We start from the raw sequence: 25,290 nt of genomic DNA, 5'->3' as shown, positions 1-25,290 counted from the left end.
ACGATTCCATCTCCAAGGATTAGCAACACAATGAAAAGTTTGTCTGGTCAAACCGGAGGACAAAAAATTATTATTGTTATTCAAGTTAAACAACCTCTGAAGGACTGATAAATTGTGAATTTTACTAATTAGAAGCATACAGTACAATCAGAAAATGTGTTCTATGATCTTATTCACTACTTAGCCTAATATTTACAGATATTCCAATTCAAAACACGGTAGCCTGAAATAAATCGAATACAATGCGAATGCTAGGCCTATTTACTAAAAACAGTAGTGTTGTCAACAACAATCAGCAACAAACAAATAATACTACCAACAACAATAATAATAGCCTAATAATAATAATAATAATAATAACATGTAGCCTACAAACAATAACAAACACATTGTTCAAATTAACATGATCAAATGGCCCTCATCTTTTCTTTTTTTTGAGAAAGGAGTAGACTAAATCATAGTTATTCGATTAGAGAATGGCTGGTGGTATAAGCAGAGTATTTGAGGATGGAGACATAAATAATCATCTGTAATAACTGCCATGCATACCACCCCATGGCAGTATATAAGTGGGCGGCGGGAGAAGGGGCAGGGCTGGTGATGGCGTTTCCTTGTCACCCTTGATATGAGCTAGTCCATGTGATGTAGCTAAACGCAAGAGACAGTGATCTCGCGCTGATGAAGACGTCCGCTTCCAAAATGTGACAGAGCAGTCACGCTGCTATCTCCGAATACATCTGTCGTCGCTTTACAAAAAGGTAAACTTCAACATTGACTCTGACGCTAAATTTGCTATCAGATTCTCAGAGGTGTTGAATAGGAATTAACTCACTGCTTTTTGCCTTTTTATTTTCCTTAACGAGCTCTGTAATGTTCTGTTAAGTTTGTGTGTACTAATGAGCATTAATCTGGTACCCCTGGACGCTATTGTTCCAGGGATGCCCATTTGAATGCAAATGTGTGAGATTGTAATACCAAGGTCCTTATTAAACTGATGTGCGTCCGGTCTTCTCTGGAATTCAGGAGGCGAGGACAGGACGGCTGGTCGGCTGCTGCTCACACCAAGTTCGGTACACAACATGTCAAGTTCTCTCCCTATGGGAACGGCGATGTCTTGCCCACGACTCGATGGTGGTAGGAACGGCGTGTCCGCCGCACCAAAGGCGCTGGCCTTCTCCATTGAACGGATCATGTCCAAGACCTCTGAACCAAAAGGCCGTTTGGATGAGCGGCGAGTAGTGGAGTCTTCAGAGGGAATGAAGATGCTGGGGCTCTGCTCACCTATACCGTGCATGATCCCCCTACAACCTTTTAGCTACGATTTACAAGCCAAGGCGTTGATGAACTACTCCGAATTTTGGAAAGCTAATTTCAGAGGAACACTATGCACTTCTGCGGCGATGTGCAAAGCCAACTGCGGGATGTGTGGCAAAATTGACTCGGGGTTGAAGCACTCTTTATTACCGGGGAGGGTGATAAAACCCCAAGTCATCCACCAGGCAGTGGCGATGCCCACCAACGGCTCTCTTTATTATTTCAACTACCTGGACTCTGCTTATCACCAGTCTGAGCTGCTAAGCGGACACTTGTTTTCCTCGGCCCTGGCCAACTCACAAGCCCAAGCGTCTCTCAGTGCGCACCAGAAACTGCTACTGCTGGAGAACGCCAAACTCGCCAGCGCTTCCACCGAAAAGTTTCCGACACCTCAGTACCCACACAAGGAGCATCTCCCTGGCCAGCTCGACCAGATAGTGAAGGAGAACCATAGCCTGAGCTCGGAGAAAAATGGAGTGAAAGCGCACAGCAAGCACAACAGCTCGACGGACGGGAAACCCAAAAACTTCACCTGCGAAGTGTGTGGAAAGGTAAAGCATTTCATTCAGTTAAACGAATGGTAAAAAATAATAACGATGCAAGTGTTATTGTTCGTTTTGTTTGTTTATTATTTGCTTTGCAAATCACTTACATTTCCTTAAAAAAAACATGTAGGCCTATAGACAATAACGCATTATCAGTTATTGTAAATGTTTTGTGCAGCAGATTAGAATAGGCATACCCTATTTACTTGGACATTAAATTGAAGCTGACATGTTTATTTCTCATTATCAAAATATCTCACAAATGAAATACAATAAAAGTGAAAACGAGATTGTTTGTTTGCTTCTGCAGGTGTTCAATGCTCATTATAATTTGACACGACACATGCCAGTGCACACAGGCGCGAGGCCGTTCGTGTGTAAAGTGTGCGGGAAAGGATTCCGTCAGGCCAGCACGTTGTGCAGACACAAAATCATCCACACACAGGTGAAACATATCATATTTCACTCGTCAACAACTATATTAGTTATATATGACTATATTATAAACTCACTCTAGGATTGCTTACAAATAATAATAATTTATATATTTTGTATTTCTTTATCAGGAAAAGCCTCATAAATGCAACCAGTGTGGCAAGGCGTTCAACAGAAGTTCGACGCTGAACACTCACATACGGATCCATGCCGGGTACAAACCTTTCGTCTGCGAATTCTGTGGGAAAGGATTTCATCAGAAAGGTAATTATCACTATTTAAACCTTGGTCAAAATATTCAGGATACGTCCTCCACACGCATTATAGGTTTTAGCCTAGACTATATGTTTTGAGATTAATATAACACCAGAGAATCATAATAAAATAATCCAGATCATATTATTTTCAGCCTGCATTAAAAATTCATGAAATTAATATCCTAGACAAATATGAATAAGAAAGCATGTTTTTATAACAATAACTAGGCTATATGATGGTGGTAATGATATATGCCAGTTATAACATAATGATAATGTAGCCTAGATTACATCCAAAAGTAACAGCAAAGGCAGACATTTCCCAATATTTAGAGGCCTATCCATATTATTGGTAAAATTGATACCCAGTGCTGCCCTCTGATGATGTTGAAGCGTCAATTTAAATCGGACATGTCACTTTACACTAACTAACTCTCCACACAAGACTCTTAAATTCGCCACGGGTCAAGAGACAGACCTTTCTCTGGTTTATAATCCAACCGTTTTCAGTTGCTTTTGCGTTTGATTTTGACAAAGTTTGACAACTTCTTGACTTCGACATGCAAAGCGCTGATTAATGAAGGCTGTAGAATGGAGCGCCTTTGTGGAGAGTAACTTAATTGTGAACTGTTGACCTTGAGGAGAAAAAAGGAGCTAAATGTGTTCCCTTTCGTGTATGCTGTTCATTTTATTCGCGATGCTAATCTTTATTAATTGCATTTCCCAATTTCAGGAAATTACAAGAACCACAAATTGACGCACAGCGGAGAGAAACAGTACAAGTGTTCCATCTGTAACAAGGCCTTCCATCAGGTCTACAACCTAACCTTTCACATGCACACGCACAACGACAAAAAGCCCTTCACGTGCGGAACCTGCGGGAAAGGCTTCTGCAGAAACTTTGACCTGAAAAAACACATAAGGAAATTGCACGACAATAACTCATGTAGGCCTATATCTGTGGCAACCGATTCTTCCAGGGGACCCGTAAGCTGATTTTTCCATTGGATTTGGACAGTCTCCTTCACACTTAAATTGACAGGTTATTATGCCTCGCCAGTATTCAGTGAGTGATGAAAACATCAAATACAATTGTTAAAAGAAGGGAAACTATAAAGCATAAAAATTAAACATTGGGACGACTTGATAGCCTGATGAAAAGCAAATTTGTGTTTTAGGTTTTATTCGATTTTAAAATTATAATAATGAGAATGGGAATTTTTACACTTTTGCAGCAGTGCAGTAAATCTGACCGTGAATGAATTAATGTTATAAACATTTAAGAAGAAAATTACTATTTGCTCAACCCATGGGGAAATTCAGGAGGACGTGTTGTTTTTATTCTATTGCATAACGTGTGAAAATCGAATTGTAAATAATATGAAAATAAAATGTTATTTAAAAGTGTTTTACCTTGGGCGCATTTTTATACATTAGAATGTAGGCTACATACAACTAAATTGTAACCTATATGTGGATAAAATGTTTTATACATCAACATAACTTATTCATAAAATTGGATGTTTAACAATTTCAACTGTTGCCATTTGTTAATAGGAAATAAAAAGTGTATCGTAAATAAAATGTTATGGAAAACGTTTAAGTTTTTGAGAAAAATATGCTTACTCTAAATTTATATAGGAGTAGGTTAGTCAATTATTTGAAAAGGCCTATAACATATCAGAACGGAATTGTATTGATATTTCAGCCTTCTTTCAAATCAAGCTACATGTAGCCTATGCCAACCAACCAGTTGCGAAGACAGTGATCCGTCTGATAAGCCTATAGGCCATTTCATCCTCTCAAATATCCAGATGTTTTACTAGCACCAGTGTGTGGGCTAGTCTGGGTTTATACGCCAATAATACATGACTCCTGTTACTTGGTTGGGAGAAGTAGGCCCGTGTAGCATCATACACCTCCACTTTAAATTGGTAGCTATAAATTCAGTTGAAGCACTTTTTGCCAGACAAAGAGACAAGTCTGATGATGCTACACTTGACTTCCGTGTAATGGCACAAATCATCAGATATAACATGGACTCTTGAATACGAATTACATTAATCAGCTAAACGCCCTCGATGGTAGGCTTCCGCGCATATACGTGTTCATCAGAATATGAATAATAGAGCACTTGGGCCATATCATCCACCTCTGTCCAACTTTAATAAAGGATAACGTATTCTGCACACGGCTCCTGGAACAATATTATCCTTGCGGGCTAACAGAAATTCTGACGAGAGACGGGCGCGTGCTCACAAATCTCGGTCTACCAATTATAACGTTTAATAATTATGCACCATGCCCAGGGACCGGTTAGAAGGCTAATATAACCAGTTGAATGGTCTGTTCACCTCTGGTCCACCCTGGTCCTGCTAGTTCACATAAAAGCTGCTTCAAAGACCAGAATATACCAACTAGTGTGTTTTTTCCAAAACCCTTATTGTTATATTGTCAGTTAAATTCTATTTTGCTGTTATCACATCGACCAATACTTTTATATATCTCTAAAGGCTCACATTATTGTTCAACATATATGCTCTAGGCATGATATTTATATATTTCACACTCTACCCGTATTTGTTGGCGTTGAACATTGAGCGTAATTTGAGCACTCATGTGTAGTGCCAGACACAGATTGTGCGTAATTCCAGTTTAGGGTACGGAGTTTTCAATAGAAATTCAAGATAGCCACGTCACATTGCGTCTAAAATGTTATTAAGTGTATGCTTTAACTGTTCTATTAGAAGAATAAAAAATATTCTCAAATGTACTTTCGTTAGGCCTAATTATTCTCATATTTTAATTCGTAGCCTACGTAGGATAGACTATAGGCAATTATTCTATACAAACATTCCAAAGCCTCATCCAATAATACAGTTTAATTGACTACAGTCAATGAGTTGCGGGTAGGGGTTTAGCATATGCAGAAAAATATCATAATCAAATTCCAACACAAACATAACAGCTAGAATATCACGGGGTTATTTATGCCCAATTAAACAATAGGCAACGCTATCAAGTTGGTATCCCCTCGCACGGACAATCTGGAACATGTCCACACCTACAACCATATTGGGTTGATGGGCCGAATAATCATCACAGTGTTGCCAATGGTACTTGTTTTTACGTCTTATAACAACAGGTTTGGTTTGTTTTGTATAAACAATCTTTACAACTCAGCCTACATTGAATTTCAGTATCCATTCATCCATCTTTGTTAGGGAATAGTCTATAGATGGGGAAATGCGAATGGTGCGAGTTTCTCAAAATAAATGTTTGTGTGTAGAAACGCGTCAGGGCTATGCACAAGAGTCTCCGTCTTGTCCAAAGCCGGAGAAAAGATTGCTGGGGACTGGAGTAAACAACCTAAAGGCAGCAGCGTTGCCCTTTTCTCTGCACATACCTCTCACGCATCAGAGCAACCAGCTTCGCTTCTAGAAACACGTTAATTGACAACGGAGCTCATTACTGCGTGCACATGTAAAACAGCGAGAGAGATTACCAACACAAGAGCGCATTAATCAACTGTCAACAATTGAGTACATCTACACGACCAGGATCAACCAAAATTGATGCATTTACAAGTCACAAAAGGCTCGGCTGAGACAGGAAGAAAAGAAGAGCAAGACTTTTGTTTGGCCAATTCAATTGATTGGGAGATTAACAGGAGTAGCTTCAGCGATTTTTAAGGGCTGAGAGGAGAGAAAAGGACCAATTAAGTCCACCAAATGTTAACTACATGTGTTTCCCCCGTTTATCCCAAATGAAATTCTAATTAAACCAACCCTTACCAACATTTTGGAAAGCAATTTATTTCGCTGCTGGAGGAGAGCACAGGCTGGTTGCGCCCCGAGTTAGAAGAAGCATTGGCTCTTGACACAAAGAACTCACTAGGCGCATTCTAAAATGCCAAGAGGGAAGTTAATGAGCATCGGGCGAAGTCCTTGGATCTATTCCTGGAGAATGGTGTTGAAAAGATGGAATCAGCCAGCCAACTACATGGTGTTCTGGAAACTTCTTAATAATGTCCAAAAGGGCAGTCAGCAATAATATTGTTGTAGCTGCTCAAAATATGCAGTGGGTACTCGACTCTGGAAAATGATAGGATTGTAACATACATGTGTATGTATACATGACACCACGAAAGTCATTGAATATTATGAGACATTCTATTGTAAAAAATAAATAAAAATCTATACGAAATAATAATAAAAAACAAAATGTAATCCACATTTGGTTTCAAACACCTCGTTAGGATCTTGGATTTTCTAAATATATTTTTGGGGTGCATTAGCCTAGCATATTACACCAGCAAATTGGAGTGTGCATTATGTAGGCCTACACAATAATCACACTATACATTAATTACAAGTAAATCAAATACAATAAAAAAAGTAAAATAAATACACACCATAACATGATGACAGGACTGTGATATTCAAGTGATACAAATTCCTTGACAAAACTAGTTAACACTTTCCCCACCAAATCTAATTAAAATCCTTCTATACATTTACACAATGTAAATGTACCCACATGCACACTTCCTTTATTGGATCCGCCTTGGCTTGTCAAGGACACGGGTGGTAGAAGGTGCTTTGTGGCTTAGAGGCCTGTGGGTGCTGGGCTTGTAGGAGCCATGTGCCGGCTCTGCCCTACTGGAATCACATCACTGTCTGTCAGTCTCCTTAGATTGACCTCTGCCCAGGACCAGTCCGTCCGCCTGCCCTCAGAGCCCTGGGCCAAGGAGCTGAAGGAGACCCTCTGTCCCCTTGCCCACTCCTTTCACCTCTGTCTCTGGGAGGATTAGAGAATCCTAAACCCCAAACAATCTGCTCCACATTTCCAGCCTCAGCCTCTCACTGCACTGACAGCAATGAGATTGGTGTCCATGAGGAATCATGAGTAAATACTAATGTTGGCCACTGTCAAAAACAATTAAATAGATAAACAATACAGAATTAATAGACAAGAATACAACTGAATATCAACACATTTCTATAACTAGATAAATAAGTGACTAATACATGAGTAATGTTCTCCATCACACCCTGCCAAGACTGAGCTCTATTTTTGTGGAATTAAATCAGTCTTTCATTGTTGGTCAGGATCACTAATTCTGGGATGTCCGGTGCTAATCCCTTTGACCTGGTCTGGCCCTGCTGAGAAATGTCCACTACTGCTGTGCTTACCCAGAAGTGCTAATGACATACTACTCCAGAACCACAGCGTCCATTCACACAAATAAGGCCCCTTATAATGAGATCCTACAAGTTGTCAAATTAGGATGAGCATTCTCACCAGTTGGTTGGCACTGGTAAGAAGATGGAAGGACTGAACACCGGTAAAACTAATTCACTTTATGTGACTTCCATTAATACAATAGAGATTGATCCCAGCAATTCAAATGTAATTATTTTTCATAAGATAGAAGATACAGTTGAAGTCGGAAGTTTACATACACCTTAGCCAAATACATTTAAACTCAGTTTTTCACAATTCCTGACATTTAATCCTTGTAAAAAAAAAAATGTTTTAGGTCAGTTAGGATTACCATTACCACTGTCAGAATAATAGTAGAGAGAATGATTTATTTCAGCTTTTATTTATTTATTCACATTCCCAGTGGGTCAGAAGTTTACATACACTCAATTAGTATTTGGTAGAATTGCCTTTAAATTGTTTAACTTGGGTCAAACGCTTCGGGTAGCCTTCCACAAGCTTCCCACAATAAATTGGGTGAATTTTGGCCCATTCCTACTGACAGAGCTGGTGTAACTGAGTCAGGTTTGTAGGCCTCCTTGCTTGCACACGCTTTTTCAGTTCTGGCCCAAAAAAATTCTATGGGGATTGAGGTCAGGGCTTTGTGATGGCCACTCCAATACCTTGACTTTTTTGTCCTTAAGCCATTTTGCACCAACTTTGGAAGTATGCTTGGGGTCATTGTCCATTTGGAAGACCCATTTGCAACCAAGCTTTAACTTCCTGACTGATGCCTTGAGATGTTGCTTCAATATATCCACATCATTTTCCTTCCTCATGACGCCATCTATTTTGTGAAGTGCACCAGTCCCTCCTGCAGCAAAGCACCCCCACAACATGATGCTGCAACCCCCGTGCTTTACGATTGCGATGGTGTTCTTCGGCTTGCAAGCATCCCCCTTTTTCCTCCAAACATATTATTATATTTCTCCAAAAAGTACGATCTTTGTCCCCATGTGCAGTTGTAAACCATAGTCTGGCTTTTTTATGGCAGTTTTGGAGCAGTGGCTTCTTCCTTGCTGAGCGACCTTTCAGGTTATGTCGATATATGACTCGTTTTACTGTGGATATAGATACTTTTGTACCTGTTTTCTCCAGCATCTTCACAAGGTCCTTTGCTGTTGTTCTGCGATTGATTTGCACTTTTCGCAACAAAGTACGTTCATCTCTAGGAGACAGAACGCATCTCCTTCCTCAGCGGTATGACGGCTGTGTGATCCCATGGTGTTTATACTTGCGCACTATTGTTTGTACAGATGAACGTGGTACCTTCAGGTGTTTGGAAATTGCTCCCAAGGATGAACCAGACTTGTGGGGGTCTACAATTGTTTTTTGAGGTCTTGGCTGATTTATTTTCATTTTCCCATGATGTCAAGCGAAGAGGCACTGAGTTTGAAGGTAGGCTTTCAAATACATCCACAGGTACACCTCAAATTGACTCAAATGATGTCAATTAGCCTATCAGAAGCTTTTAAAACCATGGCATCATTTTCTGGAATTTTCCAAGCTGTTTAAAGGCACAGTCAATTTAGTGTATGTCAACTTCTGACCCACTGGAATTGTGATACAGTGAATTATACGTGAAATAATCTGTCTGGAAACAATTGTTGGATAAATTACTTGTGTCATGCAGAAATTAGGTGTCCTAACTGACTTGCCAAAACTATAGTTTGTTAACAAGAAATTTGTGGAGTGGTTGAAAAACGAATTTTAATGACTCCAACCTAAGTGTATGTAAACCTCCGACTTCAACTGTATGTGATAAAAATACATATTCTGTATGTCCAAAATGTTGTTCAGGACATACTGTGAATGCATTCTTTCCTCCATAGTATCAATATTGAAAAGGAAAAAAACAACAAAATCCACTCTCTCACAAACTAAGAGACATACCCTCAACTCAAATACGTTCTAACTTCACTTACCTCACCGGTAGGCTTGTGGAAAAAGAGCTGAAAACAAGAAGCACAATGTAAGTATGTAAGTATGCATTTGAAAAGGGGAAAAAAACACTGCAGGAGTTCCCAGCAGTACAGCAGAAATAGTCTAATAATAATAAAAAAAAATCCCAGACAAGCTCCAGTATATGAAAGACATTTGTGTTTAAGTGCACTACAATTAAAAAAGTATGTGCCGAAAGCTTTCTTTGTAAGGAGTACAGAGAGCCAGTGAAGTGCAGTGAGGTATATGATTATGTTGACACAAAAAACCTCAGGTCCATTTAGGAGGAAACACTATACTTAAGCTTGGCCAGTCAATACCGAACAGTGTGGCGCTCCCTTAAGGCCAGTGTTACTTCCTTTTAGTGTGCCACATGTAGACTTGTCTTTAATCCACCACAACATGAACAACACAGTCAACTCCTCTCTTAGCCGATACAGTAGGCACAGGCCTGGCTGGCAGGACATGCACTTAGCCAGAGCTGACATGACATGATCAAAGGAGTGATAAGGAATACTATGGGAGTACATTGTACAGTATAGAGCCCCATGTTATTTCAAGAAACAGCATTTTAACGTTGATTTATTTTTAAATACTGTACGTCAATTTAAAAAGAAAGTGTACTTTAAAAAATGTGATATGTGTCTTCACTTCTATCACATAATAAAATGTTCTAAAAGAATAGAAAAACAAAACAAAATTATGCCAAAATTGTAGTTTTGTTGTGCAGCGCTCACTACACTTGCAGCACATTATTCAATAAAATACAACATGCAATCATCCATTATCCAATCAATTGAAGTCGACAGCTAACCAGTTATTGTGCTTCTCAGGAGGCTCTCAGCATGCTCTCAATAGACACCCCAAATCATGTAATCATACGGTTTTAAATGCATATGCTATTAGAGATGGAGAGGGTCACCTCCTAGCCTCCTCTGTCTGCTGCTAATCCTGTAGCTGAATTTGAGAGGTTGGCTTTAACCCAGGTGTCTGTGGGGTAATGGGGGTCAGGGGACTCAGGGAGGGTTGTCACGGCTGGGACTGGCTGGCAGGGCCTGGTAACAAGGGCCTGGTCTGCCAGCCGGGGGCGTGACGGGACTGTGGTGTCCGTAGCTAATCCACCTCAGGGCTTTCACCATTAGAATACATAATGTGAATCTAGTCATTTGGAAGGGCTCCAGATCGTGCTCTTCAAAATCCTTTTAGATAATTTGCTGCCTGTCCCCCTGCCCTCACTCACCCTCGTTGCCCCTCCTTAAACCTTCACCCACATCCACCCCTCACACGACCACCATCCCCCATTAGCCCCCCTCCATGGCGACTGGTGCCTGCCTGACCTTGGGGGCAGGATCGGGTCCCATCTGAGGAGCCAGGGCAGCTGCCAACCATGGCCACTTCAACGCAGGCCATCCGGATGATTGCGTTTGTCAAGCCGCCACTCCGCGTCAACCCAGTGCAGGTTTGATCATCGCAATTAGGTTGGATCAGGGATGCCATCTCTGCCACAGAGAGGGAATGAGAGAAGGAAGAACGAGGGAGGTGGAGGGAGGGCAGAGGGGTGGTTTGTGCTGGTTTGACAGTCAGAAAGCAGGTGGAAAGGCTCGCTGCATTTTTGCATCCCGTTTAACAGTGAGACAGATGTCCACCTTCATCAGAGCTCACATTTTGTCCCGTGTACCCTCTCATTATCCACACAGCAGCTCCTTAACACTGTCCCTACGGCCTGTGTCTTACCTGAAAATATCTGAACTGAAGTCTCAATTATGTTGGGGGAAACAATTTGTAACACTATGACCAATTTGTAACCCCATAAATAGGACCATTTATCATACTGAATATGGTCTACTGTATAATGGTAAAATAACCCAAGAAAACACAGACAGACATTCTAACTTTACTAGCAATAACGCTTTCTGACCGGTGATACCAACTACCTAACAAACAGATCCCCCCCCCCTCCCCCCACAAAATAAATAAATAAACATGTCTTGAGAAACACAGCAGAGTTTATGCAAGCCTAATGGACCTGCAGAAATGAATGGCTCATTTTACACAAATATCTATGGAGTATTATGAACATATGGTAACTGGCTGACCTCAGGCTACCCTTGAATAAAGGGACAATTTAAAAAAAACTATTATCGCGGACACAGAAAGTCCTTCTGGAGGCTTTGTTTAATAAAGACGGCACAATCACATTGTAGCTCAAATATAAAGAGGACTCTTCAATAACTATTTCATGGTTTAGAGACATTCCAGAGAACAGCTCAATGGCTTAGGCTAATATATTTAACCTCCTAATGCACAACATACAGTGCCTTCAGAAAGTATTCATACCCCTTGACTTAGTCGTGTTACAGCCAGAATTCTCAATACCTCATAATGACTAAGTGAAAACATGATTTTGGACATTTTGGCAAAATTATTTCAAATTAAATACATAAATATATAATTTACATAAGTATTCACACCCCCGAGTGAATACATGTTAGAATCACCCTAAGCAGCAATTACAGATGTAGGTCTTTCTGGGTAAGTCTCTAAGGAGCTTTGCACACCGGGATTGTACAATATTTGCACATTATTATAAGCTCTGTTAATTTGGTTGTTGATCATTAATAGACAGCCATTTTCAAGTCTTGCCATAGATTTTCATGCCGATTTAAGTCAAAAATGTATCTAGGCCATTCAGGAACATTCACTGTCGTCTTGGAAAGCAACTCCAGATGTATATTTGGCCTTGAGTTTTAGGTTATTGTCCTGATGAAAGGTGGATTTGTCTCCCAGTGCCTGTTGGAAAGCAGATAACCAGGTTTTGCGCTAGGATGTTGCCTGTGCTTAGCTCTATTCTGTTTTTTTGTCTCACAAAAACTCCTTCTAATCCTTGCTGATGACAAGCATACCCATAACATGATGCAGTCACCACCATGCTTTAAAATATGAAGAGTGGTACTCAGTGATGTGTTGTGTTCGATTTGCCCCAAACATAATGCTTTGTATTCAGGACATCAGGTTAATTTCTTTGCCAGATTTTTTGCATTTTTACCTTAGTGCCTTATTGCAAACATGGCGCATATTTTGGAATACTTTTATTCTGTACAGGCTTCCTTCTGTTAATAACTCTGCAATTTCGGTTAGTATTGAGTAACTACAATGTTGTTGATCCATCCTCAGTTTTCTCCTATCAGAGCCATTAAATTCTGTTACTGTTTTAAATTCACCATTGGCCTCATGGTGTCATCCCTGAGCAGTTTCCTTCCTCTCTGGCAACTGAGTTAGGAAGGATGCCTATATCCTTGTAGCGGCTGGGTGTATTGATACACCATCCAAAGTGTAAGTAATAACTTCACCATGCTCAAAGGGATATTCAATGTCTGCTTTTTTTTGTACCCATCTGCCAACAGGTGCCCTTCTATGTGAGGCATTGGAAAACCTCCCTGGTCTTTGTAGTTGAATCTGTGATTGAAATTCACTGCTCGACTGAGGACCTTACACAGAATTTCATGTTTGGGGGTACAGAGATGAGGTAGACATTCAAAAATCCTGTTAAACACAATTATTCCACACAGAGAAAGTCCATGCAACTTATGTGACTTGTTAAGTACATTTTTACTCCTGAACTTATTTAGGCTTACTATAACAAAGTGGGTGAATACTTATTGACTCAAGGCATTTCAGATGTTCATTTTTTATTAAATTGTAAACATTTCTAAAAACATCATTTCACTTTGATATGGGGTATGATGTGTAAGCCAGCGACACAAAATCTCAATTGAATCAATTTTAAATTCAGGCTAAGACAAAATGTGGAAAAAGGGTTGTGAAAACTTTCTGAAGGCACTGTATACTGTGTGATGAAGTGTGGGGGGTGGTGGATGGGTTAATACATGTAAAAAAAAAAATGTTAGAAATAAGTTATACGCTAACATTTTAATGGAGGAACATATTGAATTGTTGAGTGTGTATATCATGTGCAACATTTTATTTGTATAGTTTATTATCTGTTAGTCAACTCAACAAAGTTAGGTGTGTGTCAGCTCATGCTTTTTAATGGACTAACAAGCTAAACTATAATGATTTATTAGGGAAAAAACTACATTTGCAGTGAATGGAATATATAGATGAAGAATGTGAATAAAACACTTTATTGGTTACATATGTACATTGCTTGTTACGCCTAATAGATATTACACAGTACATGAACAAAAAAAAGTGCTTTAATTAACACATAAGAAAAAAACATAACTAGTATACAGACAATACATGCAAATAAATAAAAGCAAATTTGATTAAATCATTGCTGAGTGACAGATGAAGTGAATGACCTGAGTCTAAGTAACTGAAGGAATTTGCCTTTGTTATCCAAATCTATGGGGCTACCTCCCCCTAGTGGGCAGATATGAGCCATGAATTCAAAGACACCATATTCTTTGTTTCAAATAGAATTCTGATGGGATGGGATTACCATAAAGTGTTACAGGCAATACCATCACACTGAAAGTGTGAGCATTGCTTGTAAACATTGCAATCAAGAGCAGCAATTCTGTAGACTGAGGGGTAATAGGCTAAATCTGAGCTTCACCCTGAGACATCAAAATGGCTGAGCACAAAAAGGATCTGCAGTGTAAACACAATGGAAATCAACATGATGCCTACTCAATAATGTTGGTGCTAAGAATACTGTTATTCTCATAGGAAAACAGCCCATATGAGACTCAATATGGCCTATATAAAAAAAGAGCATTTACCTCAGACACTCACAATAACCTCAATCTACAGTGTCAACTGATTTTAGTTTCTCCTTCACTCCATGTTGATCACATAAGATTAAGTCAAAAGCCAGATTGTCCACTTCAGGTCATTTGACATGTTTCAGTATAGGACGAGGAGGCAGAGCCCCATCTTGTGTGGGGACATGGTCTCTGGGTGTAGTTTTCTGTTTTCGTTGTTTAGGTGTTCTGCTAGGGTCACTGCTAGGATGTGGGCCCTTACCCAGGAGGAAACGCTCCCATTCTGGGATCTTCTCCTCAACTGATGCCCAGTAACGAGTCTGGAACAAGACAACAGTACAGCGGCCTGTGTCAACAACGTGTGACCCCCTGACTGTACTTGATTATCAGGTATAGTAGGGTCAAGCTGCAACACAACTCAGAATAGCTCCCATTGAAAATTAGGCGAGGAAAGGCAATCTTCAGAGAGGGCATGTATTGTTAATTTGTTGTTACTAAGAGACCCTTACCTCCAAACTGAGGATGTCAGGGTGTGGGAATTTTCTTGTTCTGAGACAATTCTCCATTTTCTGCAAGTCCTGTATTTGGAGAAAGGATCAGCCTATCACAAATTCAGCTACTCCTTTACACATGGCCTTCAAAGCCTACAGTATACCAGCCTCATCAACATGCACAATAAAAGGCATGCACTGAACGTGTACATTCAAGTAGAGAACCTAGCAGCAGGTCTGAGAGGCACTTGGTAGATTCATACCTGGAGGAGCTGGGCGTTTCTCTCATGTGCAGCTTGTGACAGCTTCACCTGCTGCCTCCTCTTGCTCTTCTGTTGCTCATATCGACTCTCCATCTGCTGAAGGAGCACAGCCCTCTTCCCTAGACTTGACACAACATGGATGACTTCCTTAGCTATGCTTCCATGTGAAAATGAGCTTTAGGCTCTGCATGTTATTCAAGTAGAGCTAAATTGAGCTACCTATACTTTTGTTCTGGATATTCAGCAAGCCAAAGCCACTTATGACATTTTAAACAAACTCAGGGGGCCAGCTAAAGTTTGACATTGCAGCCGACAGTGCAGGCGACTGCTGACTGACTGATCTACAAATCACCTTGCATCACAAATAACTACTTAATATTATTTGTAGATCAGTCACAATTTACCCATGATACATCACAGTTTTAATGCTCTTGAACATGCCATTATCAGCTAGCCAGCAGATCCGATCAGCTTGCTTACAGCTGCACTAGGGTCGGACATCATTCCTGTGTATATTATGACACGAGGAGCCGGCGCAAGATATGGCTCAGAAAACGTACCTCAATCATGGGCCGGCATCCCTGTGGAACACTTTCGACGCCTTGCACGGTCTGTTACAACAAGAACATTGAACGACTGCTAGTTTTTCCAGAAAACGGTCCTTTTCCTCCTCATGCTAGGTAGCAGAAGCCGCAGCAGCCGTTTTGGAATGGCAGTGTCAGCCAATCAGCTCTGTTAATGTTCAACATGACGCACCATTTCATAATGGCTGCTGTTGCTACTGCTAGCTACCATGAGGCCAAAAATGTCAGTTTAATTAAAAACGAGCAGTTGCTCAATCTTCTTGTTGTAACAGTTGGGATAAATGGGACAATTCGGAGTATACCGCATTTCTCATCCCTGGATTGAGGTATGTTTTAAAAGCAATATCTCGCACCGGTTCCGCGGTGTCTTATTATACACTGAGTGTACAAAACATTAGGAACATCTTACTAATATTGAGTTGCACCCCCTTTTGCCCTCAGAACAGCCTCAATTCGTCGAGGCATGGACCGTACAAGGTGTCGAAAGCGTTTCACATGGATGCTGGCCCATGTTGACTCCAATGCTTCCCACAGATGTGTTAAGTTGGCTAGATTTCCTTTGGGTGGTGGACCATTCTTGATACACACAGGAAACTGTTGAGCGTTAAAGACCCAACAGCACTGCAGTTCTTGACACACTCAAACCAGTGCATCTGACACCTACTACCATACCCTGTTCAAAAGGCACAAATCTTGTCTTACCCATTCACCCTCTGAATGGCACACATTCACAATCCATGTCTCAATTCTCTCAAAGCTTAAAAATTCCTTTGCGGTATTAACAAGTGACATCAATAAGGGATAATAGCTTTCACCTGGTCAGTCTATGTCATGGAAAAAGCAGGTGTTCCAAATGTTTTGTGTACTCAGTGTAAACAGGAATGCTGTCAGACCATAGTCCAGCTGTAAGCAAGCGGCTCGGATCTGCAGGCTTTTTTAATCAGCTAGTTAGCATTAGCTACATTTACCATATTACGTTTTCGTGCGAAGAGTGAATCGATGGCAACAACAAATAGTAATTCAAACATGAACTGTATAGCGCCAGGCTGTAGGAATTGGCTCCAAAAAAATCCCTCGGTAAGCTACCATCGGCTGCCGGAGGACCCACAACTTTTGAAGAAGTGGCTCCATGTCCTGAAGAGGAAGGACGTGCCAGCTTGAGCTAGCAGGATCTGTAGACAGCACTTTGCAGAGGCAGACTTCACGATGAAGGGCACTTGCGATGCGGCAACCGGGAGTTTCCGAATGGAAAGGAGTCATAGGCCTATGTTGAAGCCCTCTGCTTGCGCCTCCATTTAAAATTGAGGGTTATGTTGTAGGGGTTACCGACCGACCATCATCAACACCGCTGACTTCAGAGTCAAGCAAAAGCGACTGAACGGAGGAGGTTCCGCGAGTCAATGTAATGGAGCCTGAGGTAACGTTAACGGTCATGACTGTTGTTGACTAGGCTAGCGTTAGACACTGAACAACTTTGTTGCAACTCTAGATGAAGGTAACTAGCTAATTGCATCGGAAGTGTTTCGTGTAACACCCCCCAGCAAACAACGTTAGCAAGCAACTCAACTGCAACACAGTTTCTCCGTATACCCGTTATTAGGTAGTTACTGTAGCTAGCTTCCACCTCAGATAGTCAAGTACTGTAATACATTTCTCATTCCTGGATTGAGGTATGTTTTAAAAGCAATATCTCGCACCGGTTCCGGTGAAGTTGACATAGCTAATGTTTGCTGAAAAATAAATGTCCCTGTATTGGCTGTGTGTGTTGACAAAGCATACAAGACAGGTAGCTTGTTAATGCCAACTAATATATTTGGGTTCAGTTGTCTTAACAAAACATGTTTGTTTTCAGGATGACAGGATGGTTTTCATCCTGGAGGAGACTGAAGGAGGCAGAGGAGGTACATGCAAATCCATGTTATTTCTAAGGCTATTGTTTATTTCAAGTATATGCAGTGATTCTTGAATATAACTATAGCCTAACAGATGCCTTAATTGTTTTCTACCAACAGGAAAGAAGGGTTAGTACAGCATGCCAAACAGGAAAGAAGGGTTAGTGCAGCATGCCAAACAGGAAAGAAGGGTTAGTACAGCATGCCAAACAGGAAAGAAGGGTTAGTACAGCATGCCAAACAGGAAAGAAGGGTTAGTACAGCATGCCAAACAGGAAAGAAGGGTTAGTACAGCATGCCAAACAGGAAAGAAGGGTTAGTACAGCATGCCAAACAGGAAAGAAGGGTTAGTACAGCATGCCAAACAGGAAAGAAGGGTTAGTACAGCATGCCAAACAGGAAAGAAGGGTTAGTGCAGCATGCCAAACAGGAAAGAAGGGTTAGTACAGCATGCCAAACAGGAAAGAAGGGTTAGTACAGCATGCAAAACTGACCCCTGGGTGCCAGTGTTCCTGTGCTGCGGTGGAGAAGAGGTCCACCGGGACCATCACTAAAGCGCTCGGGGCCCAGCTAGATAGCGCTCACGACCATCAGTATATAACCGAGTCCTGCCCCTATACGCCACAGATGGAGCTGACGGAGAGTGAGATCAGTGAAGACCATAACTCACTGTATGAACCTGAGAGCTCAGAATCACATCATCACAGTGCGAGCCAAGATATACTATCGATCACTTTAGGGGAGGGGGCTGGTGTTCTGAAAGTAGAGAAGGAGCAGGCCATTCAACAGCGAATTCAAAGATACACCCATCCATAAAGGGAATCAGAGTGGAACTGTTTTTCCACTGATTTCTATTTACCCGTTTCAATGGGTGTGCGACCTTGTCCCGGTCCTGCTGTTTCGACTCCCTCTCTCTCAACCTATGAAAAGCCAACTGACATTTGCTCCTGAGGTGTTGAACTGTTGCACCCTCTATAACCACTGTGGTTATTATTTTGATGTAAAAAGGTATTTTGTAAAATACATTTCATTGATTGATTGTTTGCTGTGCTGAATGCTGTGTATTCACTAACTGTCAGAGTGATGGGACATATAGTATCTGTAACATACTTTGGTGTGTATTTCATCTGCATCTTAACTTCTTAAAGTGGCAATAGAAACAATAACAAAGGGACTCCCTGCTCCTCTTTTGGTAAAATGCTAAGGGATGCAGCTGGAGAAATGTAACCACTCTCAAATTCATAGGCAGTGCTATAGATGCAAGGACTGACCATTCATGATATCAAATTTGTAATCCTGTCTCTATGATCTGTTTCCACCCAGTTCGCTTTGGATAAAGGCGTCTGCTAAATGGCATATATTATTAAAGTCTACTTTGACTCTGCCAACTAGCTGCCCGGTGTAGTTACCATTCCTTCCAAAAGATGGCAGCCAAAGCTTGTTGAAGTCAGGGACGTGGGATTAGTGCGGGTTGAAAGTAGTTTTATCTTCAAAGCAAGTTCATCTGGTTACGCTTGAACCTGTTATAGTGGACAAGCTAACTAATACTATAATTACATAAGGTGCAGGCATTAGGTCTATGTCAGCGTGGGAGGGCCAAGAGACCAGAGGTGGCCGTCATTGTAAATAAGAATTTGTTCTTAACTGACTTGCCTAGTTAAATAAAATGTCTTAAAAATTACAGCAAGCTAGATTTACGAATGAACTGGTTTTATTCAAACCCTATGTAAATGCCTTTGCTTCTGGGTATCCGCGCCTTATGGAAGAAACGACACACACAGGGATGAGCCGCCATACACCTCGTCTAACATGCTGACCAGATTGCACGCACTTGTGCGCCATCGCACGCAAGTTGACTTTGTCCACCCACACCTGACGTGATCAGGACACGCAGGTTGAAATATCAAAAACTGAACCAATTATATTAATTTGGGGACAGGGCGAAAAGCATTAATAGCTAGCTTGCTATTGCTAGCGAATTTGTCAAGGGATATAAACATTGGGTTGTTATTTTAACTGAAATGCACAAGGTCCTCTACTCCGACAATTAATCCAAAGATAAAATGCTCAACCGAATTTGTTTCTAGTCATCTCGCCTCCTTCCTTCAACCTTATTATTATTTGGATTTTATATGGAGGTTGGCAACCAACTTTAGGTGCATTACCACAACCGACTGGAGTGTGGACCTCAGTTCATCTTTCTCCAATTAGATGGGAGAGGCAGAACTTGCAGTGCATTGAGAGTCACAAATAGAACAAAGTTATATTTAAGCGCTCACGAGCAGTGAGAGTGCAATGATTGAATAACATGTATGTGTACATTTATTTTGCACCGCTTGCGCAGGCGACGCGAACGGTGTAGTCAGCATGTAATTTTCCCTTGTGCCCATAGGGTGAACTGGTGATAAACTGACAGCCTTAATGCTCTGCAAACAAAATCATAAGAAAAGATAGAATGATACCGAAACGAAATCACAATGTATTCATAATGAGCACTACCCATTATTGGTTAGAATGAAATTTCATGAATCATGATGCTGTCTGCGATTCGAACTCTGGTCGTCTAATCAAAAGGCAAATATGTTACCATTGCGCCAAACAGCGCTAATGATAAGTATTATATGATACTGATTATATATATTGAGCACCTACCCACCACGGATAAACCTTAATTTATAATCAAGCCGCATTTCACCAATTATTTAACTGGCATATCGGCTGCTGACTGGTCGAGCACCTCTTCTGCCAGGAAGTCCTTCATAAGGATTAGTGACACGTCCAATAAATACATTGCCATCCAGACAGATTGACAGGAACCTCAGACTGGATGTAACGCAGCCACCGTCGGCTGGGATTTTGTGCTGTATCGCAACCATCTCTCTACTACACACACCTCATTCTCCAGCCATTATCTGGCAGCATCCCCACTCACACCAGTTTGTGTTCGGCTACGCCAACTCTCTAGCTGAGGTGTTTTGTATGTATTGTTACTGCCACGAGAACGAACTCTGATCTGGGGCAACGATCGGCTCAAACATTAACGGCTTTAGTAGGTTTATTGGCTCCCTAACTAACATAATTTCATTCTCTGTAATAGACTCAGAGTTACTCTGGAAATTCCGCCATTTTTTTTACAGTTAGCTGGCGTTCTAAATCATAGTGTTTCCATTCCCCGTTAACGTCACATGGTTCTGACTGAGCTAATGTTAGACAACAAGCACTAGCGTTAGCTAACCTTGACGACACGTTACTAATGGTCAACATTTCCCTAAAAATGTTTAACTGGACAATAGCTCACATTTCTTCGTGTTTCTTGTTCAGTTCAACTTCTTCAAATGGAGATGTCATTCTGCTAATTTAACTAGAAAGAGATAGACACTGCTGACCTTCTTCGATGAGGTAAAACGGCGGTTGGCATCCAATATGTTGCATTACCGCCACCTACTAGACTGGAGTACAACTCCCTAATCTAACACCACACTCACAAAAAAAATTATATAAAGAAAATTAAAATAACAAACACCCTACTCCACTATTTAAATCTATTTAGTCATACCTCATGCCAACAACCTGAAAGGATGGGACATCACCACTTAACACACCCTGTAACTCTTCTGATGTCAAGTCTCGCACACCCAACTACTTCGCTGCAGCTGCCACCACAACCTCAATTTTCTGCGACTTGCTATCAATGCTAAAAATCCATTCTTACTGAAACATATATCACTTGTTGGCCTCTCTCTCTGTACTGGTACAGATATACTACTCAAACCACTCCTCTCAGGATCCCTCCCCCTTGACCCATCTTCCTCTACTTTCTTCACTGCTTCAGCATATGACAACTTCTGCACTACTCTAACCCTGGAAACCTCAACCCACCTATCTCCCACGGGACATTTCTGACTCCAAGCTCCATGGGCACCCCTACAATTAACACATACCACTCCCCCCAATGCTACACATTCCTTTGTCTCATGCCCTTCTGCACACTTCTCACACCAGGAATCTTCAGTTGGTCAACTTTTACATTTACTGCTACCCAAGTAATCGCTCCTTTTGTTGAGAGCGAAACAATTCACATTTGTTTAATGCCGAGCGCCTTCTCCCTCTGACCAGCAGAAACAAACAATTATCACAAGACCACTTCTGGTTACCCTCACCGATTCCACAGTACCCAACTCTGTTTTCACCCACCCTGAAATCACAAATGGATCAGGGTCCACTTTTTCCAAAACACTTCACTCCTAATGTCACAGACTCATCTTTATCCTGACCCTCGGTGCAAGCCTCGGGCTCTGAGAACTTCACCACACCTACCACCTCCAATACTTTGCCCTCATTCGCTTCCATTTCTACTCCTGTCTTCAGCTCACTCTGCTTACACTGTCTACCATTCTTCTTTAACAAACCATCTCCCTTTTCCCACCATTTTTAACTGTCTCAAGCTCACCATCTTCCTCCCTCTCTCTTTTAGACCTCCTATGCCTCTCTTTTCCCTCCATTCCTCTTCTGTATTCCAAGTGTACGTCTCCTTATGATAATACTGCACTTCTCCTGACACATCTTGTTCTTGTCTTCTCAAGGGACGCCATTTAACCGTCTGTCACAATCAGCACGAACCCCTCGGGATGTAACGCTCAATAGTGCATCCCACTTATAATGCAGCTGCTTCGTCTTGATGTTATTCTTTATCAAAAGCTACCACGACACTTTTCAATTTCAAACAAGTGCGCCAAAACCCAACCATATATCCACTTCTGACTTTCTTCTCACCATTTCCGCAAGAACATGTATCCATAGGAATGGACCGGAAACCGAGGAAATGACAGTGTTGAGTGCGCTGGAGAACCCCAAGGCCTATGCTCCTCTGCTATTTGTGGATTTTAGATCAGCAGCCACACATCCTCCTCAGTTAGCTCACACAGATGTCAGTCTTACCCTATACCATCAGGTTGTATCACTCATTTCTGACCAACAGGACAGCAGGTCCGAGTGAATGAGACCCTGTCTGAGCCCAAGGACATTAAGGTGTCCCCCAAGGCTGAGTTCACCCATCCTATTCACACTGTATTCAAAAGAATGTACAAGTGGAAACCCTGATAACTGGACAATATAGTTTCCTGATGGTTCTGCCATTCTGGGCCTAATGTCTAGAAACGGATACTTCTGTCTATAGGTCAGAGATAAAGGTTTCTACAGTGGTGTGATGACCACCACCTCATCCTAAATGTCAAGCAAACTGAGGAAATGTTTTTTCACCCCAAATCTGTTGGTGACCAATTACCTGTGGTGGTCCATAATGTGGACGTTACTCAGGCCCACTTTTGCAAATGCTCTAGAGTCCAACAACGACTATTTTTTTGCGTAGGTTCAGGGTTTTTGGAGTCAAACAGAAGGTCATGCTCCTATTTGACCAGGCTGTCATAGAGAGCATTCTATTCCAAGGCATTTCAGCCTGGTTTGGCAACTTGTCAGTTACCTTAAAAATCACAAATCCATCACCTGATCCAGACAGCCATGAAGGTGATGGGTTTGAGGTTTAGTAGCACCTGTCACCGCAGACTGTCTTTGAACAAACAATTATGAGACAGGCCAAGAAAATAATGTCAGACCTCCCATGTACTCCACCCAGTTTTAGATTCTCCCATCAGACAGACGCAGTTCCTCAGTGTAAGTTGAACAAATATAAGCACTCATTCATCCCCCTGTCAGTCAAACTCCTAAACAGCAGTATGTAGGGGGAGACCATGTGCAATGTCATATATATATATACAGTTGAAGGCCTACCTTCAACTGTGTGTGTGTGTTATCCTGTTATGGCTAGGGGGCAGTATTTTCACGGCTGGATAAAAAACGTACCCGATTTAATCTGGTTACCACTCCTACCCAGTAACTAGAATATGCATATACTTATTACATATGGATAGAAAACACCCTAAAGTTTCTAAAACTGTTTGAATGGTGTCTGTGAGTATAACAGAACTCATATGGCAGGCCAAAACCTGAGAAGGTTTCATTCAGGAAGTGGCCTGTCTGACAAGGTGTCGTTCTTCTTGTCTCTGTTTATTGAAGAGTGAGGATCTTAGCTGTCCCGTGACACTTCCTACGGCTGCCATAGGGTCTCAGAAGGCGGTAAAAAGCTGAATCGTGGCTTTGCAGGCTCTGGCTCAAACAAAGTAGCGCGTTTGGGTAGTGGCTGGTTACAGTACTGTGAGACTCAGGCTCGTGCCCGCGTCGACCGAAAGCTTTGTTTACTTTCCTCTGTTTAGCTAAATGGACATTCCCGGTCGGAATATTATCGCTTTTTTACGAGAAAAATGGCATAAAAATGGATTTTAAACAGCGGTTGACATGCTTCGAAGTACGGTAATGGAATATTTAGATTTTTTTTGTCACGAATTGCGCCATGCGCACGACCCTTATTTACCCTTTCAGATAGTGTCTGGAACGCACGAACATAACGCCGCAATTTGGATATAACGATGGATTATTTTGGACCAAACCAACATTTGTTATTGAAGTAGCAGTCCTGGGAGTGCATTCTGACGAAGACAACAAAAGGTAATCAAACTTTTATAATAGTAAATCTGATTTTGGTGAAGGCTAAACCTGCCGGGTGTCTAAATAGCTAGCCCGTGATGCCTGGGCTATGTACTTAGAATATTGCAAAATGTGCTTTCACCAAAAAGCTATTTTAAATATCAAGATGGACATATCGAGTGCATAGAGGAGTTCTGTATCTATAATTCTTAAAATAATTGTTATGCTTTTTGTGAACGTTTATCGTGAGTAATTTAGTAAAATGTTAGCAAATTCCTCCGGAAGTTTGCGGGGGGTATGCTAGTTCTGAACGTCACATGCTAATGTAAAAAGCTGGTTTTTGATATAAATATGAACTTGATTGAACAAAACATGCATGTATTGTATAACATAATGTCCTAGGTGTGTCATCTGATGAAGATCATCAAAGGTTAGTGCTGCATTTAGCTGTCTTCTGGGTTTTTGTGACATTATATGCTAGCTTGAAAAATGGGTGTCTGATTATTTCTGGCTTGGTACTCTGCTGACATAATCTAATGTTTTGCTTTCGCTGTAAAGCCTTTTTGAAATCGGACAGAGTGGTTAGATAAAGGAGAGTCTTGTCTTTAAAATGCTGTGAAATAGTCATATGTTTGAAAAATGGAAGTTTTTGTATTTTTGAGGAATTTGTAATTCGCGCCACCCCTATCATTGGATATTGGAGCAGGTGTTCCGCTAGCGGAACGTCTAGATGTAATATACACACACAGTTGAAGGTAGGCAAGGTAGGCCTTCAACTGTATATGTATATATATACACACACACACACAGTTGAAGTCGGAAGTTTACATAAACTTAGGTTGGAGTCATGAAAACTCGTTTTTCAACCACTCCACAAATTTCTTGTTAACAAACTATAGTTTTGGCAAGTCGGTTAGGACATCTACTTTGTCCACGACACAAGTAATATTTCTAACAATTGTTTACAGGCAGATTATTTCACTTATAACTCACTGTATCACAATTCCAGTGGGTCAGAAGTTTACATACAGTA

General features: G+C 41.2%; 2 protein-coding genes across 3 annotated transcripts; one reads left to right on the top strand and one right to left on the bottom strand.

Annotated features, from left to right (window-relative positions):
• Window positions 1-553: 553 nt before the first annotated feature.
• Window positions 554-4,149, top strand: fezf2 (FEZ family zinc finger 2). Its single transcript, XM_014133446.2, has 5 exons — window positions 554-758; window positions 1,024-1,865; window positions 2,170-2,304; window positions 2,426-2,558; window positions 3,285-4,149. Exons 2-5 carry the CDS (start codon window positions 1,080-1,082, stop codon window positions 3,545-3,547), a joined length of 1,317 nt encoding a protein of 438 aa, XP_013988921.1. The 5' UTR covers window positions 554-758; window positions 1,024-1,079; the 3' UTR covers window positions 3,548-4,149.
• A 9,284-nt stretch (window positions 4,150-13,433) lies between these two features.
• On the bottom strand, window positions 13,434-21,147 carry cep15 (centrosomal protein 15). Of its 2 annotated transcripts, none has more exons than XM_014133450.2 (4): window positions 21,016-21,147; window positions 15,242-15,360; window positions 14,997-15,065; window positions 13,434-14,807 (listed from the first exon to the last, which is right to left on the bottom strand). In XM_014133450.2, exons 2-4 carry the CDS (start codon window positions 15,332-15,334, stop codon window positions 14,616-14,618), a joined length of 354 nt encoding a protein of 117 aa, XP_013988925.1. In that variant the 5' UTR covers window positions 15,335-15,360; window positions 21,016-21,147; the 3' UTR covers window positions 13,434-14,615. The 2 variants fall into 2 exon arrangements, with proteins under 2 accessions (XP_013988925.1, XP_013988922.1); XM_014133447.2 differs by having other exon boundaries at window positions 15,242-15,365; window positions 21,016-21,136.
• Between the last annotated feature and the right edge of the window lie 4,143 nt (window positions 21,148-25,290).

Source organism: Salmo salar, chromosome ssa12 (genome assembly GCF_905237065.1).
Source record: "Salmo salar chromosome ssa12, Ssal_v3.1, whole genome shotgun sequence".
Lineage (NCBI taxonomy): Eukaryota > Metazoa > Chordata > Actinopteri > Salmoniformes > Salmonidae > Salmo > Salmo salar.
Note: the sequence above shows the minus strand (reverse complement) of the source record. Positions and strands in the feature narration are given on the sequence as shown.